The 15788-nt window shown below is 42.9% G+C and overlaps 1 protein-coding gene across 1 annotated transcript; it reads right to left on the reverse strand.

Moving 5' to 3' along the window:
* Positions 1 to 3449: 3449 nt before the first annotated feature.
* On the reverse strand, positions 3450 to 14885 carry FAM174A (family with sequence similarity 174 member A). The gene is made up of 3 exons (XM_060280175.1): positions 14397 to 14885; positions 8766 to 8900; positions 3450 to 3977 (listed from the first exon to the last, which is right to left on the reverse strand). Exons 1-3 carry the CDS (start codon positions 14741 to 14743, stop codon positions 3974 to 3976), a joined length of 486 nt encoding a protein of 161 aa, XP_060136158.1. The 5' UTR covers positions 14744 to 14885; the 3' UTR covers positions 3450 to 3973.
* Positions 14886 to 15788: the final 903 nt, after the last annotated feature.

The following is a 15788-nucleotide window of genomic DNA, read 5'->3' on the forward strand; positions in this document are numbered from 1 at the left end:
CTTGAACAAATTACAGTATTCCATTCTAGCATTACACCTGAGCCAGCAGAAATCCCAAGGGAGGTGTTATCTATTTATATGAATGTTATTATAAACACTAAACTTCACACTGTGTTTCCCGTCTTGAGCATTTGGATGTGCTGGAACACAATGCTCTTCTTCTATCCACTTGTAGTGTGATGAAAGCCTGTAACATTACAATGAACATCTGAATAGCTAACAGGTCCTAACATACATTTCAATAGCAATTCACCCTCCCTCAGAATTTGATCTCCTAGAATTTGATCTCTTAAAACTCAATGGCTCTGTTGAAGCTATTATAGTATTGAATGAAGGATACTAGTGCTAAGAAGGCTATCAAAAGGCACTAAATTTAAATATTCGGCAAGCCTGGTTATTGAACAAGTTTCCCATTCTAATTGCAGCTGTTTGAGACGGCAATTCTGAAATTCTTCACAAAATCAACCTGATTCTGAACATCGCAGTATGTCCCATTTCTCTCCAAATGCAAGCCCTTCTTCAATGCTAGTAAACCCAAACCGCTGGTCCTGGTTTCAAATCAGTTTTAGATCACTTTGATGGGATCACAGGAAAAATTATACTTTTCAAGCATGTATGGGGGGGGGGGAGAAAAAACTAAACATATGAGAAAGCTTAAATATACTATCTCAGTATAGTGTTCCTTTATTAAATTTAAAACAAGAACATTTAAAATAAAGTAAAAAATTCACACCTCAAGCTGAGCAGCTAAAAATGGAATTGGAAGAAAATTGCTTCACACAGAGGAGTTTCAATGTCTTCTTTTGGAGTTCAAAAAGAACAGGTAAGCTTTAAAACTGGAGATTTTTTTTTAGGGGTAGGGGTGCTCCCCTCCAACATTTCCAGGCATACATCTTCTGTTCCTAGCCTTCCAGTGTTGGGCAGGACGGTCTGAAGATAGCTTCTAAATGCAGTTGCCTGAACACATTTAAAAGCTCCCTTGCAGTTAGGATAATCTGGATGATGCAGGGCACTTGGGTCGTAGGGCTGCAGGCACTTCTTCAGATCTTCCAACTCAAATGAAGACAGGTGAGGAGTGAAGTTAGTACGCCTGAAAACCTAAGGTAGGGAGGGGAGTGCATGCACCTCCATTCACCTTTCCAGTCTCAACTTTCACACATTCTTTTTGAATGCTTGGAGGGGGGCTTCTATTGGAAGGATTTTCTTCGGACAGTTTCCATCAAGGCTTGCACATAACTGCCGGCAGATCTCTTAGCAGAGTGTTGGGGAACCTCTTTTATAGAATCATCATAGAACTGTAGAGTGGGAAGGGACCAAGAGGGTCATCTAGACCAGCCCCCTGCAATGCAGGAATCTTTTGTCCAATGTGAGTCTTGAACCCATGACCCTGAGATAAAGAGTCTCATGCTCTACCATCTAGCATGACACTCCAGGGAGATTTCCCATGGGAAAATCTCAGGTATTGCGGCTCAGGACTGTAATACCTCAGGGATTGCCTCTTTCCATATGAACCTACCCGGACTCTGATCTTGAGGCCCTCCTTCATGTGCCTCCTTTTCGAGAGGTCCGGAGGGTGGCAACACAAGAACGGGCCTTTTTTGCAGTGGCTCCCCGTCTGTGGAATGCTCCCCCCAGGGAAGTTTGCCGGGTGCTTTCATTATACACCTTTAGGCGCCAGGCAAAAATGTTCCTTTTTAACCAGCCTTTGGTTGACCTTATCGACATCCTATACCAGGGGTAGGCAACCTAAGGCCTGTGGGCCAGATGTGGCCCAATCGCCTTCTCAATCCGGCCCGCGGACTGTCCGGGAATCAGCATGTTTTTACATGAGTAGAATGTGCCCTTTTATTTAAAATGCATCTGAGTTATTTGTGAGGCCTGCCTGGTGTTTTTACTTGAATAGAATGTGTGCATTTATTTAAAATGCATCTCTGGGTTATTTGCGGGGCATAGGAATCCGTTCATATTATTTTTCAAAATATACTCCGGCCCACCACATGGTCTGAGGGACGGTGGACTGGCCCACAGCTGAAAAAGGTTGCTGACCCCTGTCCTATACCCTTTTAAAATGCAGCTCTTTTGGGGAGGCGCTATTGGGTTATTGTTTTTATTTTTATTTTATATATTGTGATCTTTTTTTGTGAACCGCCCTGAGACCTCCGGGTGTAGGCAGGTATATAAATTCAATAAATAAATATAAATAAATAAAATGTAGGAAATATTCCTGGGGCCTCATGCCTGTGGCGAGTTAGGATCTCTTACTCACAAGTAGAACCCTGGCAGAGACACATGCCTGACTGGCATGTTCTCTCCCTCCTGGTCGATCGATCGGGAGCTTCAAAAGCTTTCTCCAGCCCGAACATCACAGCGACTGATGCCAACTGACAACAGCACACTTATGGATGTGCAGAGTTTGCAGCAACTCAGCATTTGGCTAATCTATTTTATTTGCATCTAAACACATATGGAGCACTGCAACATGGCTCCCTCTCTCTCTAGCATCAAGCAGCAAAGAGAATGAACAAAAGACAATAGTCCCACTTCAGGAAACAGTAACACAAACATCCTGTCCAGGGCCGGCTCTAGGCCTGCTCCCGGTGGCGCGGGGCGCCAGGCCACCAGGGGCGCCGCTGCACCTGCTGAGAGGCGTGGCTTAGGCGGCCCCAGGCGCGCCTCCGCTGTTCAGCGGCTTCAGGCCGCTCTCCGGAGGCGCGCGGGCCTGGGGCCGCTTCTGCCGCGCACAGGGGCATCGCAACAGGGGGCGGGCAGCCCCCCCTGGCCCAGGGCCGGCCCTACTGCGCTGGGAAACGGGGCGGGGGGTGCCGGAGGGATCCGGCGCACCATAGCCCCAGGGCGCTGGGCATGCTTAAGACGGCCCTGATCCTGTTGTCACTTCCCACTCTGTGGAATGAAAAACATATACTGTCATGTGATAGACAACAATCCCATGACAGCAGACACAGGGAATTAATCTTCAACAGGAGATACTTCAGGCACCTCTCTCTCTCACACCCACCCACCCACCCCTCCATTTCTCTCTTCCCTTTCTCTCATTTTCCCTTCCACGTATCACATCTCCTCACCCCTTCCCATCACTTTCTGTGTTAGGGGGGATTTATGGGGAGAACGCACACACAATGAGAGGAGGATTAAGGGTTTTGTGTAACTTAAAGGATATAACTGACACCATTCATGATCTCCCTCTCATTAGGAAGTCCATGCTGTTTGAAAGAAACCCAATGTAAACTGAAGCTTCCTTTATTTATACCTGCTGAGTAAGTTGTGCTAGGCTTATCGTTTTTCAGAAACGTTCTTCAGAGCGACCTCAGCCAGCCTGTGAAAGGCAGCCAGCGACATCCTCACAAAAAGTCTTTGGTTGATTACTTATCAGCATATTTCCTGCTGTCTGAAGCATTACATTCAAAACCAACAGATACAAAATACAAGTATTGAGTGTTAGGAATACTGTAAACATTTATTTGCATCACTCACACAGATCTATAATGTACATCCAGTTTACAAAGGAGAGGGAATACCCCCCTGACACGGGTAGTTAAGTTTGGCAATATATCTGTTAAATGAAAGAGTAGGCGCTGAGAGTTCACATAAGTAAGTTATCACACTTGACACTCATCTAAAAAAAGAAAATAAGTTGGTCAAGAAACCCACAAATATATCTCAGTTGGTGTTCTGTGGAAGGGGAAATCACAATACAGAATTAACATAAGCAGAAAATACCCTGTTTTAAAATAGGTTTTAAATTTAGTGCACATTTCCCATAGACTCCAAACTTAAAATATTTCTGTATATACAAAAGGTACAATAAAATGTTACAGTGTTTATTGCAACAAACTAAGGATGCCATAATACAGATCACTTGTATACCCCCAACCCTTATATTGGCTTCTTATTCCTTCTGTACAGCCTTCTTTCGTTGCTCCACAATTGAAATATTCTCCCAAAAGGCACATACTTATCTACAAAGAAAGAAAAATATTTTTTTAAGTAAACACCATTCGACTGAAATCTTTTAACACAACAAAAAACCAACCAAGTCTCCTCAACCCTGCACCCACTTGAAAGCAACAAGAGGATTTCACGTATATTATATATCCAGCATTTAACATACTTGATGGTTGCAGCGACCCAAAAGCTGAGTTCAAACTTCCCTCTACACACACCAAAACCTTAGTCACCAAGCCACCACAAAAGAAAGGATGCACTGCAATTGAAAAAAAAAGCAAAGAGAAGGGGAAATGTGCATTTTGGCATGGAATGGTGGGGGGCTGTGACTGTTCCTCCTGTGGCTTTTAGGCTGCACCTCCAAGCCCAGGGCCTCAAACCCCACGACTCTCCCACCACAGCTGTGAATAGGAAGACTTCTCTTCAATTACAGTAGAGCCAGTGTGGTGTAGTGGTTAAGAGTGGTAGACTCGCAATCTGGTGAACCGGGTTTGCGTCTCCGCTCCTCCATATGCAGCTGCTGGGTGACCTTGGACTAGTCACACTTCTCTGAAGTCTCTCAGCCCCACTCACCTCACAGAGTGTTTGTTGTGGGGGAAGAAGGGAAAGGAGAATGTTAGCCGCTTTGAGACTCCTTCGGGTAGTGATAAAGCGGGATATCAAATCCAAACTCTTCTTCTTCTTCTTGTAGTCCAACAACATATGGAGAGCCACGAATCCCATTACCCCTGACCATTGGCCTTGCTGGCTGAGACTGATGACAGCAGGAATCCAACGGCATGGTGGTGGGCAGAGATGTCCCATGTTTCCCAGCCCTGATTAACAAGGTGGGGGACAACTTCATATAACAGACCAGTAGTACCTCCCACTCAATGGTACACATCTACTCCAGCTAATTAAGCTGACATGTTTGTGTTTTGGATTGTGGCTGTAACATTTTATGATGCAGAAGTTGCAAAATGCAATGCTTTTTGTTCTCTTATTTCTGACCTCAATCATAATAATTAGCAAGCTAGGCATTGTCTTCTAATCCAATTTTTTTGATGATGATTAGTAGTAGTAGTAGTAGTATTACTATTTTACGCTGCCCATCTGGCTGGGTTGTGCCCCAGCTACCCTGGCAGCTTCCAACACATAAAAACATAATAAAACATAAAACATTAAGAACTACCTATAGAAATGTATCTTACTGAACTGAGATACTGCATCCCATTTTACTCTCACCCCCCATCTTTTCTTGCCACTGTCCTTTAAATCAATCTCTTTCCACCCCCTCTTGCAGCAAAAAACACAAGCTTTACAGTTCCATCCTGTCATGAAATCCTCACTACCAGAGCAATAATATTCAGTCCACTCAGCAATTTATTTTTGGTACACAGTGCAATTTTGAGCATACTTTATCTACACAACACACAGCTAGCTATTACTTATAGGATGCAAGCAGTTCAATAAATAAAGGCATTATTGGATGTTAAGATATTGTTTAAGTATCTTTTAGAGCCATCTCATAATGGCACTCAGGAGAAGAACTCAGTTTTCCAAGTATTTCTCTTATTTCAACATGTATATCCTTTTTGCACTCGCAGCATAATTCTTCTGCGGACATTTACTTTTTTCATGTTTATAGCAAATAAAATAAGCTGCACTGTTTTTAACTGTTTGCTGCTGACATGACTCAAAGTATTGCAATTTTAGACCACATTTGTGTTATAAAAAGGGACTTTAGGAGATGCCTTGCACCACTTAGGAATGCTAATGATTAAGCAGTATATAAATGCCTTGAAGAGATAAGGGTTCCATTTGCTTCTGTGTTTTTAGATTTTTCCAACACTGTAAGATAACTTTATCAGCATAGCACTGAGAATTTCCAACTCAGGCAATGTCGTATTCATTACTTGTATATATATTTGCAGCAAGGTGTAACATACTCTATGGATTACAAGCAGATAAGAGAAGTCTGTTTGTAACCTTGCCCAGACAGCTTTCAAATCTGTCATTGTGACCAATTTTGCATACGTTTTGGAAGCATAATAATATACGAACAGCCATTTATAAGGTTGCTTCACAACAGTTAAACATAGTTATTAGTACTCAAGACATATTCAATATAATTCAGGAGCTTCTTTTCCCCTTACTGACTTAGTAAACCACTACCTGGGATCTGCAGGCTGCAAGCAGAGGCTTCCATGACAATGATCCTGTAACCAAAGCTATTTCATCCCCAAAAATGGCTTGTCAGGGAGAAGGCAAGGCAAGAACCCTTTTTCCTACACCTAGTTTTATTCACAGAGGGGATATTTTGGTATAGAGGAGCAGGGAACACCCAGGTAAAATGGGACAGGTATAAGTTCGCCATAACAATGAGAAGAAATATTAAGAAAAAAGAAAAAAAGCCATGTTTTGAAATAAGCACTGTCTTGGTGGATACCTGAATGTGAGCCTGGGCAATTGCTACAAAGAGCTGCTCACTCCAGCTATTCTTACAAGGCAGAACAGGCCGAGAGTCAGTCCCCTCTCTAATAATTAATAACCACGCTAATTATTTTAAAGATCTGGATGTGTTGAATCAAGATATGCAGTATTCTTCAGGAGATTGGGGGAAACGTCCCAGCACCCAGTAACTGGGTAGCAGAGTTACTTGATGGCTGCTTCTCTGCTACAAAGCATTCATGGGAGAAGATCCAAACAGGGAAATTGGTGAGAGCTGTGCGTGCTTAACCCTTTGGCTTAATTCATACCTAGAGTTGCTTTTCCATTGTGAGGTTTCAGGCACATGTTTGCAAGTTGAAGCAGCTCAGGGACGCGAGTTTCAGGGAAAGGGTAGCTTCTGGAAGATGTGATACACATCTCCTCCCCAACATTTCTCATTGCACTTTACAACCCCCAGAGGATGCTTTGCAATGGAGAAGGAGAAGCCGTTATGGCTAGTGTTATTGTAGCATGTCAGGATTCCTGAACTCGGAATTGGCATGACTAATATACAGCAAGGGTATGAAAGTTTTAATATATGCAAGAGTGAAACACAAATTAAATACGCAAAGCAGAACAGCACACACTCGTTTTTTTTAAAAAAAAATATCTTGGAAAATATAGTTTGTAGGCTTTGGGACAGATACCATGATGGAACTGTTTCTAAACCTGAAGTAGCAAAGCAACCTCAATATATATATTTTAAAATAAAAGCAGAGGGAACCATGAATTCTAATAATGTTCATAAAGTATTTTGCAAAATTAGGAAATGAGACAGCATGTATAAGAACTACTGGGGAAATAGGGCATTCAAGCAAGTTAGCTATATTCCAGAGAGAGACTTGGAAAAGATTGCCCAATTTTGTTGAGAAAACAAAAGCCAAAGCACAGCCGTAAAAGTGCAATTATCTTACTGTGCTTTCCCATGGGAAATGAGCTGTATTCATATCAACAATGAACAACTGATTGTTGCTATTCCTCTAATATTGAGTATATTTCACTCAATTTCCCCCATTTTAGCATACAGAACTGTATTACAAGTAATTATCAACTAGAAGTGCATCTATCTAAACTGTGTTGTTTTTGTTTTAAAAAGAAGTTGTATCTCGAGACTTATACACAAAAATAAAAACCATGCACTAGCTCAAAGATTTAGATTTAGACAGAATCTCATTTTTGCCTTCCTCTTTAGTACAGTTGGCCAAAAAATGTTGGTAGGCTAAGAAGCTGATCCTTTCTTAAATCAAATAGTCTTATTTGAAGCTACTGCCGTATCTGCTTAATAAATAAACTCAAGTAAAGGTACAATTTGCCATAAAGTTGTCCAGTCTACGGCAATATCAACTGACACAACTCCTATTCTGCCCCAACACCTTCTTAATACTGAAAATAATGGCATCCAACTAGACAAAAACTGTTTGCCAGAGGCCACTTTAGTAGTGTTCTATGTTTTATTTGCTTTTTAAGGCAAACTAATTTTTAATTCTGCTGATTGGAAGTGACTCACTTTTTAAGAGTTTTGTTAATGTTTTAAATTTACATGTCTTCCGTATAAAAGACACAAGAAAGCTGCTGACATTTGTCTAATAAAAGAATTATCTCAAATAACACTGGAGATGGGAGTGTCAACACAGCTTTACATCTACATTTCAAAACTAGGTTGTTACAAGTGAAGTCCCATGCCACAACAAATCCAATTAGTCTACAACACACAAGGAAGACCTGTGCCACCTGAGAGACTAACACAGCTACTATTTAGGAAATGAAATACTACCAAGAATATCATGCAAGGATAGAATCCTTAATTAATTAGACATTGCCATTATTTCTGGAGTATAATAGCTTACAGAAAGCCTGGTATGCAGTATGACTTTATAAGAACAAGGACATAAAAAATGGGCAATTTAAGTATTTAAATAAATCAAATGCCCATAGCACTAAAGCAACACCATGTAAAGTATGCTACTGAACAAAGAATACAAATGACTGCTTCCTAAATTAAAAGCCACAGATCTAAGATTCTCACCCACAAGTTTGGGGATAACTATTTCCCTCATGTCTGATGTTGGCAATTTGGGTAAGGGAGGCTGCATGCAAGTAGGTTTGGTAACTGTGCTTGGAATGCCCCAAGACAATATTACACCGATGTACCATGTCCTCCTTGAAAGAACAACCAGTGCCTCCGGTCACAGAGGCATTTTTAGATCTTGTTCAAAACATCCACTTCATCCATGGATGCAGAATGAAATACATCACGCTTGGTTTCCAGTCATATACCTCGGAATCTGTTCCCTCTTACAACAAGGTGAACCTCTTAAACTCTGGCTACCTACCTTCGAGGATGATTGGCATCAAAGAGTGTTGTGTCGTCGTCATCATCATCTTGTTCCAATGGTGTCAGCTCTGTATTTTCTATGTTTGTGTCCAGGACCCCATACCTCCTCGTCTTTCTGTTTCTTCGTCGAAGTCTGAAAAGTGTGAAAGGTTACAATTTATTAACTGAATAAGACTAATAACAACAGAATTTAAATACCGCTCTGAAGGAAAACTTAAGAAAAACTAACATGAATTCAAGTGTACCAACAACCATCTGTATAAGCATTGCATTATTGTAATTCACATGCGTAAGCAGGATGCCCAATTCGACAGTCAAGCACTGAAAAACTATTGATTTGTATAATGTGATTGCACAATTTTAGTTTGCTTCAAAGAAAATTCAGCTTAATTTAGCAAACAGTATGAATAATTCTGCATTTCATCTTTCCAGATCTTACTCCCTTAACTATAGAAGGCCAAAATGGAAACATGGAGGGATGTGCTCTTCCATCTTTGAATAAGAAAACACACACACTCACAAAACACTTCTCAATTTCAAGCCAGCAGCTCCCACCAAGGCACAAGTACCAGAATATCATATTGTAATTTTTGAAAAAAAAATACAATATTGCTACTGTAACACTCATACAATGTAGCTATTGACTTGTGCCCAATATGTTTCACATGTTTTTTATGTAGCCAAAACAACATCTATGCACAAGAGAGAAGTATCATATGTTTCTGGGGAACCCTGAGTTTTGAAGGTCTAAAGCAGGCATGTCAAACCTGCGGCCCTCCAGATGTTTTGGCCTACAACTCCCATGATCCCTAGCTAGCAGGACCAGTGGTTGGGGAAGATGGGAATTGTAGTCCAAAACATCTGGAGGGCCGCAGGTTTGACATGCCTGGTCTAAAGAAACCCTTGGGGTGGAGAAGCCCAAGTGGAGGAAGACAAAAACAGTCTAGTGAGGACTGGGGATGTTGACAAAGAATGATGAGGACATTGGATTAGAGGGAAATAGAATAGAGTACTGTATTCTGAAGATGACTGAAATAGTGAAGAACAGCAGGACCTATTTGTATGACCCTGTGATGGAGCTGTAAGACTGCAAACAGGTCACAGTTTATTTGATTTGATCTATTTTACAGAAGCTTAATTATACTCAGATGATGCAGTCTATACCAGAGATCGTACTTAAGCCACTGACTCAAAGGGAACAAAATTCACTGAAAACTTGTCTGAAGAAATTCCAGTAAAATGCCATCTGTCAAGGAATGGCACAATCTTGTACTTGGTGCTGCCACCTTATGGCAGGGCACTGTCAAAATAATTTCCTGATTGATTTCTTAGCATATAAATGCTGCAATCCTATGCATACTTACTTGAGAACAAGTTAAAACCAACTTTCGTTTTGCTCTCATTCAGAAGTTTCATGCTACAAGTATTCTGGGTGTTTTATTATCCTAATCATCCATCCATATTCAACAACCAAGTGAGGCAGGATTTTGTTCTCGCTTAACAAATTATCAAACTAAAGAAAGTTACAAGTCCAAGGCTGCCAAAACAAATCTTAGCTAAAGATGAATCGGATGAGGGGATCATTTGCCAAAATGCAAACTATAATGTTATTGCAAAGCTGTTAAAGAACAAGATGAAGGACTGTGTTGCTTGTTTCCCACTAAATACAGTCTTATGCAACAGCCTTAATTTCACAGTGAATAATATATGACAAATGGTGCAAGGCAGGCTTAAACTTTTTATTATGTAAGAATATAAGACCAGATGTCAAACACAGTTCAACAATTTGGTCAGAAGCTCTCTCTATATGCTTTTCACAAATAGGATGGTTGTGAGAAAATCTGTAATTTAAATGTATCATAAGTCTGATGACAATCAAATGCAGAACAGGAGTTTAAGCATTTATGAAACTCATTCTGATGAAATGCATGCATTACACAAATGAACATTTTAAGACTACATTTGCCTGAGTTATGTGAAGAAAATGTAACCTCTCTAATGTAATTTTTGTTCATGAAGCAGGAAAATAAGTTGAAACAATAAAGAAGCCACTTCATTTTAAGTATTCCATTTCTACAGAATATTCCTTGAAAGTGAGCACACTTCCATGAATTCACAAGATGTAGATTTAATATCCAGAACTTTGTCAGTCGTCCTTCAAAAGGCTTACTCTGTAATTCGTGCAAATGCCATTTTCAATTCTATCCAGGGTGCCAATTTTATGCTGAAATACATTTTGGACATTCTGCTTCTTTATTTAGAATATATCTAGCTTCTGGTTAATGCAAAATGAGACTGATGCAACATGTGACATGTACTGACTTGTCAGCTGTTTTTCACAGAGACTATAATCTTTACAGAATATGATGCTTCAAATCATAAAAGAGCTCTGCTCAGCAAGCCCTACAGTCCAATCTCCTATTCCACAGTTTATGGCTTTCTTATCCACTTTCTATTTTTCCTGTTATAATTTATGTATTAATATTTATTCTGTAAGCAAAGTTCAAATAAAGGGCAGTCAATTAAAACCTATAATAAAATAAACAAACATTTTCAACAGATGCTTTAGGAGTGCTAAGAGACAGGATATGAAATTGACAGCTCTCACCGACACCCATATGTTGCATGTTATCAGCATGTTGTTCACAGGTATACTGCTCCTGATCGTGGAAACTCTATTTAACCCTATCAGGACTAACACTTGCGGATAGATGTATTCTCCATGAACTTGTCTAATCCTCCTAAGAGCAAAGCTAGCTACTATAATCACATAGTGTAACCAACAATTTACTAAGTTAATGCTACATGGTTTAGAAAAAGGGGGGGGGGGCGGGAGAGAATTCTGAAGGTTGGAAAATCAATACATAATTTCATAATGTGTTGTCACACCATCCTTCTGAAGGCCATTGCTAAAGATAAGCAGGCCTGGGTCTGGTCACTGCTTTGAGGGGTGAATTACCGGAAACTACATGTACCCTGCCTGTAGCTCCATAACATAAGGAAGGCAGGATACAGTAACAATATAAGATCTAATCAAAATAAATTGTAAATACTGTACATTGGTAAACCTGCACATGGGCTCTACCATTTCAGACTGTATTATTATTATTCCAACTGTAGGTGGGATTTGCATGATTGAATGGTCCTTAGCAAAAATAAATAAATGTATATACATCACACAAACACACATGCATGCATTTACATTTGTATACAAAGGAAGTTAGGATGCAAAGTGCCCTGCTTTTCTATATGGAGGAGTCAATAAAGTTTGCACCGACTTGGCAGCCAAGCCAAAATCCGTAGTCATCAGACTCTTTCCTTCAGTGGCATGTTTTCTCAGAAGTTACTCCCACTGATGGCTTAGATCCATGAACCATGTTGAAGAGAGGTAGGACCTGTTGCCACCAGGCAGCTGAGGTACATAGAATGCCAGCCATCACTCAAATGGCTCCCTCCAAACCTTCCTCACCAGAACACGGGAAAGGATGGATTTTGTTTTGGTGCAGAGTGCCTGGCTGCTCACTGTCCAAATAATCAACGCCAACCTTCCTCTCAAGTTGGAAGCTGCACCACGACAGGTAGCTGTGTTGTGCCTCCAACATGCAGTGTAACTAAGGGGTTTAATTATGCTCACCATAAAGATGAGGTTTAATTATGCTCACCAGACAGCAGTGGAAGTGAGTGTGGCCCATGACCAGAAACCTAGGCCAGATCCTGAGCATGTTCAGCTCAGTCACATGACTTGGCAATCCAGCTTCAGTCTATTTTAAAGGCTTATTTTTACTGTCAGGCTTATGCAGAGCCATGCTATTGAGTGCGGCTTGGATCTGGGGTAACATTTTATGGCTTAACTAACACCAGCATCTTGTGCATACGGTAAATTACCCTCTGTTTTCTTCTTCTTCAAAACATAGAAGCTGCTTCAAATCCTTGATATTTTGGTTGCCCTTCTATGCATTTTTCCCAGATGCATACAACATCCCAAACAAAGTCACACTATACCACAAAACAAATTAGTTCCCACACAGGACTGGATTACGGAGAGGTGTTTGTTTCATGGCTTTAAAAGCCCACTGCTTACTTGTTTTAGATACATATACTCAGGAAAACATGTGCAGTTTTTTATATAGATCCTCCTGCGTATTGAGTATGTTAATCCAACACAAGTACTGCTAGTTTCTCGGGGTTTGTGCCACAGGCTCCACAGTTGTCGGCCTTGAGTCTACAGTGGAACTCTGCTAGTTATGACATCTCTCTCCAGTCTTGTTTAAATACAAAATTATCATTATTCTAATCAGATGTCCCTTTCACTGGGTGCAAAACCTGCCCACATCACGTGCAGAAACTACCTTCCAGAAACACATATGATAGCACTTAAGATAAGGAGTGCCAGGTACACAAGTGACACATGCTCTATCAGATACGCCAAGGTAAACAAGGACCAGGGGAACACACGACAGCCTAAAGGGGATGTTTCGCAGGTGAGCAAGAAGAGAGGGCCATGGGCCATAGAACTGAAGAGTTGGAAGGGACCCCATGGGTCATCTAGTCCAACCGCCTGCAGCGCAGGAATCTCAGCTAAAGCATCTGAAACAGATCCAAACTCTGCTTTAACATCTCCAAGGAGAGACCACAACCTCCATAGGGAGACTGTTCCACTGTCAAACAGCTCAAAGTTTTCCCTGATGTTTAGTCAGAACCTCCTTCCTTGTAACTTGAAGCCACTGGTTCGCATCCTACCCTCTAGAGCAGGAGAGGGGGGGAAAGCTTGCTCACTCTCCCACATGAAAGACCTTGAGATGGCTATCATATCTCCTCCATGCATATTCCTGCATTGGGTGGGGGGGGGAGGTTGGACTAGATGACCGCCCCTTCCGTGATTCAAAGTGTTGGTGCTGACCTTTAAAGCCCTAAATGGCCGCGGCCGAGTATACCTGAAGGAACGTCTCCACCCCCATTGTTCAGCCCGGACACTGAGGTCCAGCTCCAAGGGCCTTCTGGTGGTTCCCTCACTGTGAGAAGTGGGCAGAGGGCCTTCTTGGTAGTGGCTCCCTTCAGATGTCAAGGATATAAACAACTATCTGACTTTTAGAAGACATCTGAAATCAGCCCTGTTTAGGGAAGTTTTTAATGTTTGATGTCTTATCCTGTTTTTATTATTGTGCTGGGGGCCGCCCAGAGTGCCTGGGGAAACCCAGCCAGATGGGTGGGGTATGTATAAATAAATAAACATTATCATCATTATTATAACCTCCTTCCTTGTAACTTGAAGCCACCCTCCAGTGCAGGAGAAAAAGCAGCTTGCCCCCTTCTCTCATAAGTGGAAGACCTCCAGATGGCTACCATTATCTCCTCCATGCATATTCCTTCATTGCAGGGGAGGGGGGTTGGACTAGATGACTTCTCGGGGTCCCTTCCGTGATTCTAAGATGCAACAGGGCTGAGAAAGGGAGAGGCCACCCTAGCCAACCTCCTTCCCCTTTTTCTTGGAGGGGGGCGGAAACGGGACATCCCTCAGACTCAGTTTCCCCAAAGCCAAGTGGAAACGAGGGGGAGATCCCCAAACCCTTCCGAGATCGACTGATTAGACTGATTACAGGGGTTCATCCTGCTGCCGCCCAAGGCTCACCGCACGGTCCGGATGACGAAGTAGACGATGAGCGCGGCGCTGGCCAATACCAGGACCGAGAGGGCGCGCTGGGTCATGAGCGGGTTGCGCTCAGGCGGTGCGGGCACGGCGGCGGCCACTTCACTCGCATTGCTGCTCCGCGCCGCCTCGCCGTCTGGGGAACCGCTGCTGCCCAGGGCGGGCGCGGCGTTGTGGCCGCCGGGCCCCGCCGAGGCAGAGGACGACGGCGCCGCCGCCGGCGAGGAAGGCAGCGGCGGCGGCCTCAGGACCCCCTGAGCCGGGAGCGCTTCCCCGCCCCACAGCGCGGCCAGCAGCAGCAGGAGCAGCCCCGGGCACAGCCGCCGCATCGCGGCTCGTCCGACCGTGCGCCCGCTGGGCGCGGCCTAAGCGCCGCCGCGGGGCCTGTCAGGAGAACAGGAAGCAGGAGCGGAAGTCCTCATCTTTCCTCTCACACGGCGCGGCCATTGAAGTCTCCCGGCCGGGACTCCCGCCCTCGCTGCTCAGGCGGCCTGGTCCCACGTGACCCAAAGGGCCGGTTATTCGTGCGCAGGCGCAGCAGGGCCCTCGGTCTCTCCTTTTGCCCGGGAAGCTCGATGAAGGAAAGAGGAAAGAGAGGCGGGTTTTTCCTGTCATGGCTAGCAGCCAAAGAGCCCCCACCCCCATCCTTGAAAGAGGGGCTAGGGATGGGGTTTTCGGGGACCCAGGCAAAACTCAAATGCCTCCCCCGGCGGCCAAGGCCACCCGTGGTTTGTTATCACCAGCAATTCCCCCCCACCCCAAATAGATCATAGAATCATAGAGTTGGAAGAGACCACAAGGGCCATCCAGTCCAACCCCCTGCCAAGCAGGAAACACCATCAAAGCATTCTTGACATATGGCTGTCAAGCCTCTGCTTAAAGACCTCCAAAGAAGGAGACTCCACCACACTTCTTGGTAGCAGATATTGCTCCCTGTTTGCAGAGGGGAGAGGTGCCAAATCCTTAGCCAAATCCAGCAAGTTCCTATCGACGCCCATGGCAAGTCTAGGTTGGTACACAACTTGTTCATGTGTAGCCAGTTTGTACATATCATTTAACTATATTTGGAATTCATATTTATAAATACCTTATTAGGATTAATGACAAAAAATTGCAATTTATTTTGACAATTTTATATTGCCCACATACATACACAGTATATTGGACCATATATATTGACCATATATATATATTGAATGGTGTGTATGTATGTGTGTGCATATATATATAATGTATATTACACACACTCTTCTTTGGCGATCACTCATAGCCGAGTAAGATTGTCTTCCATAAACACGGTTTTAACAATGAGTCTGTAAGTGATTCTGGAGACCAATTCTGGATCCACACGTCCTTCTATAGTGGGGACATTGG

The sequence above is a fragment of the Zootoca vivipara genome, chromosome 11 (genome assembly GCF_963506605.1).
Source record: "Zootoca vivipara chromosome 11, rZooViv1.1, whole genome shotgun sequence".
Classification (NCBI taxonomy): Eukaryota; Metazoa; Chordata; class Lepidosauria; order Squamata; family Lacertidae; genus Zootoca; species Zootoca vivipara.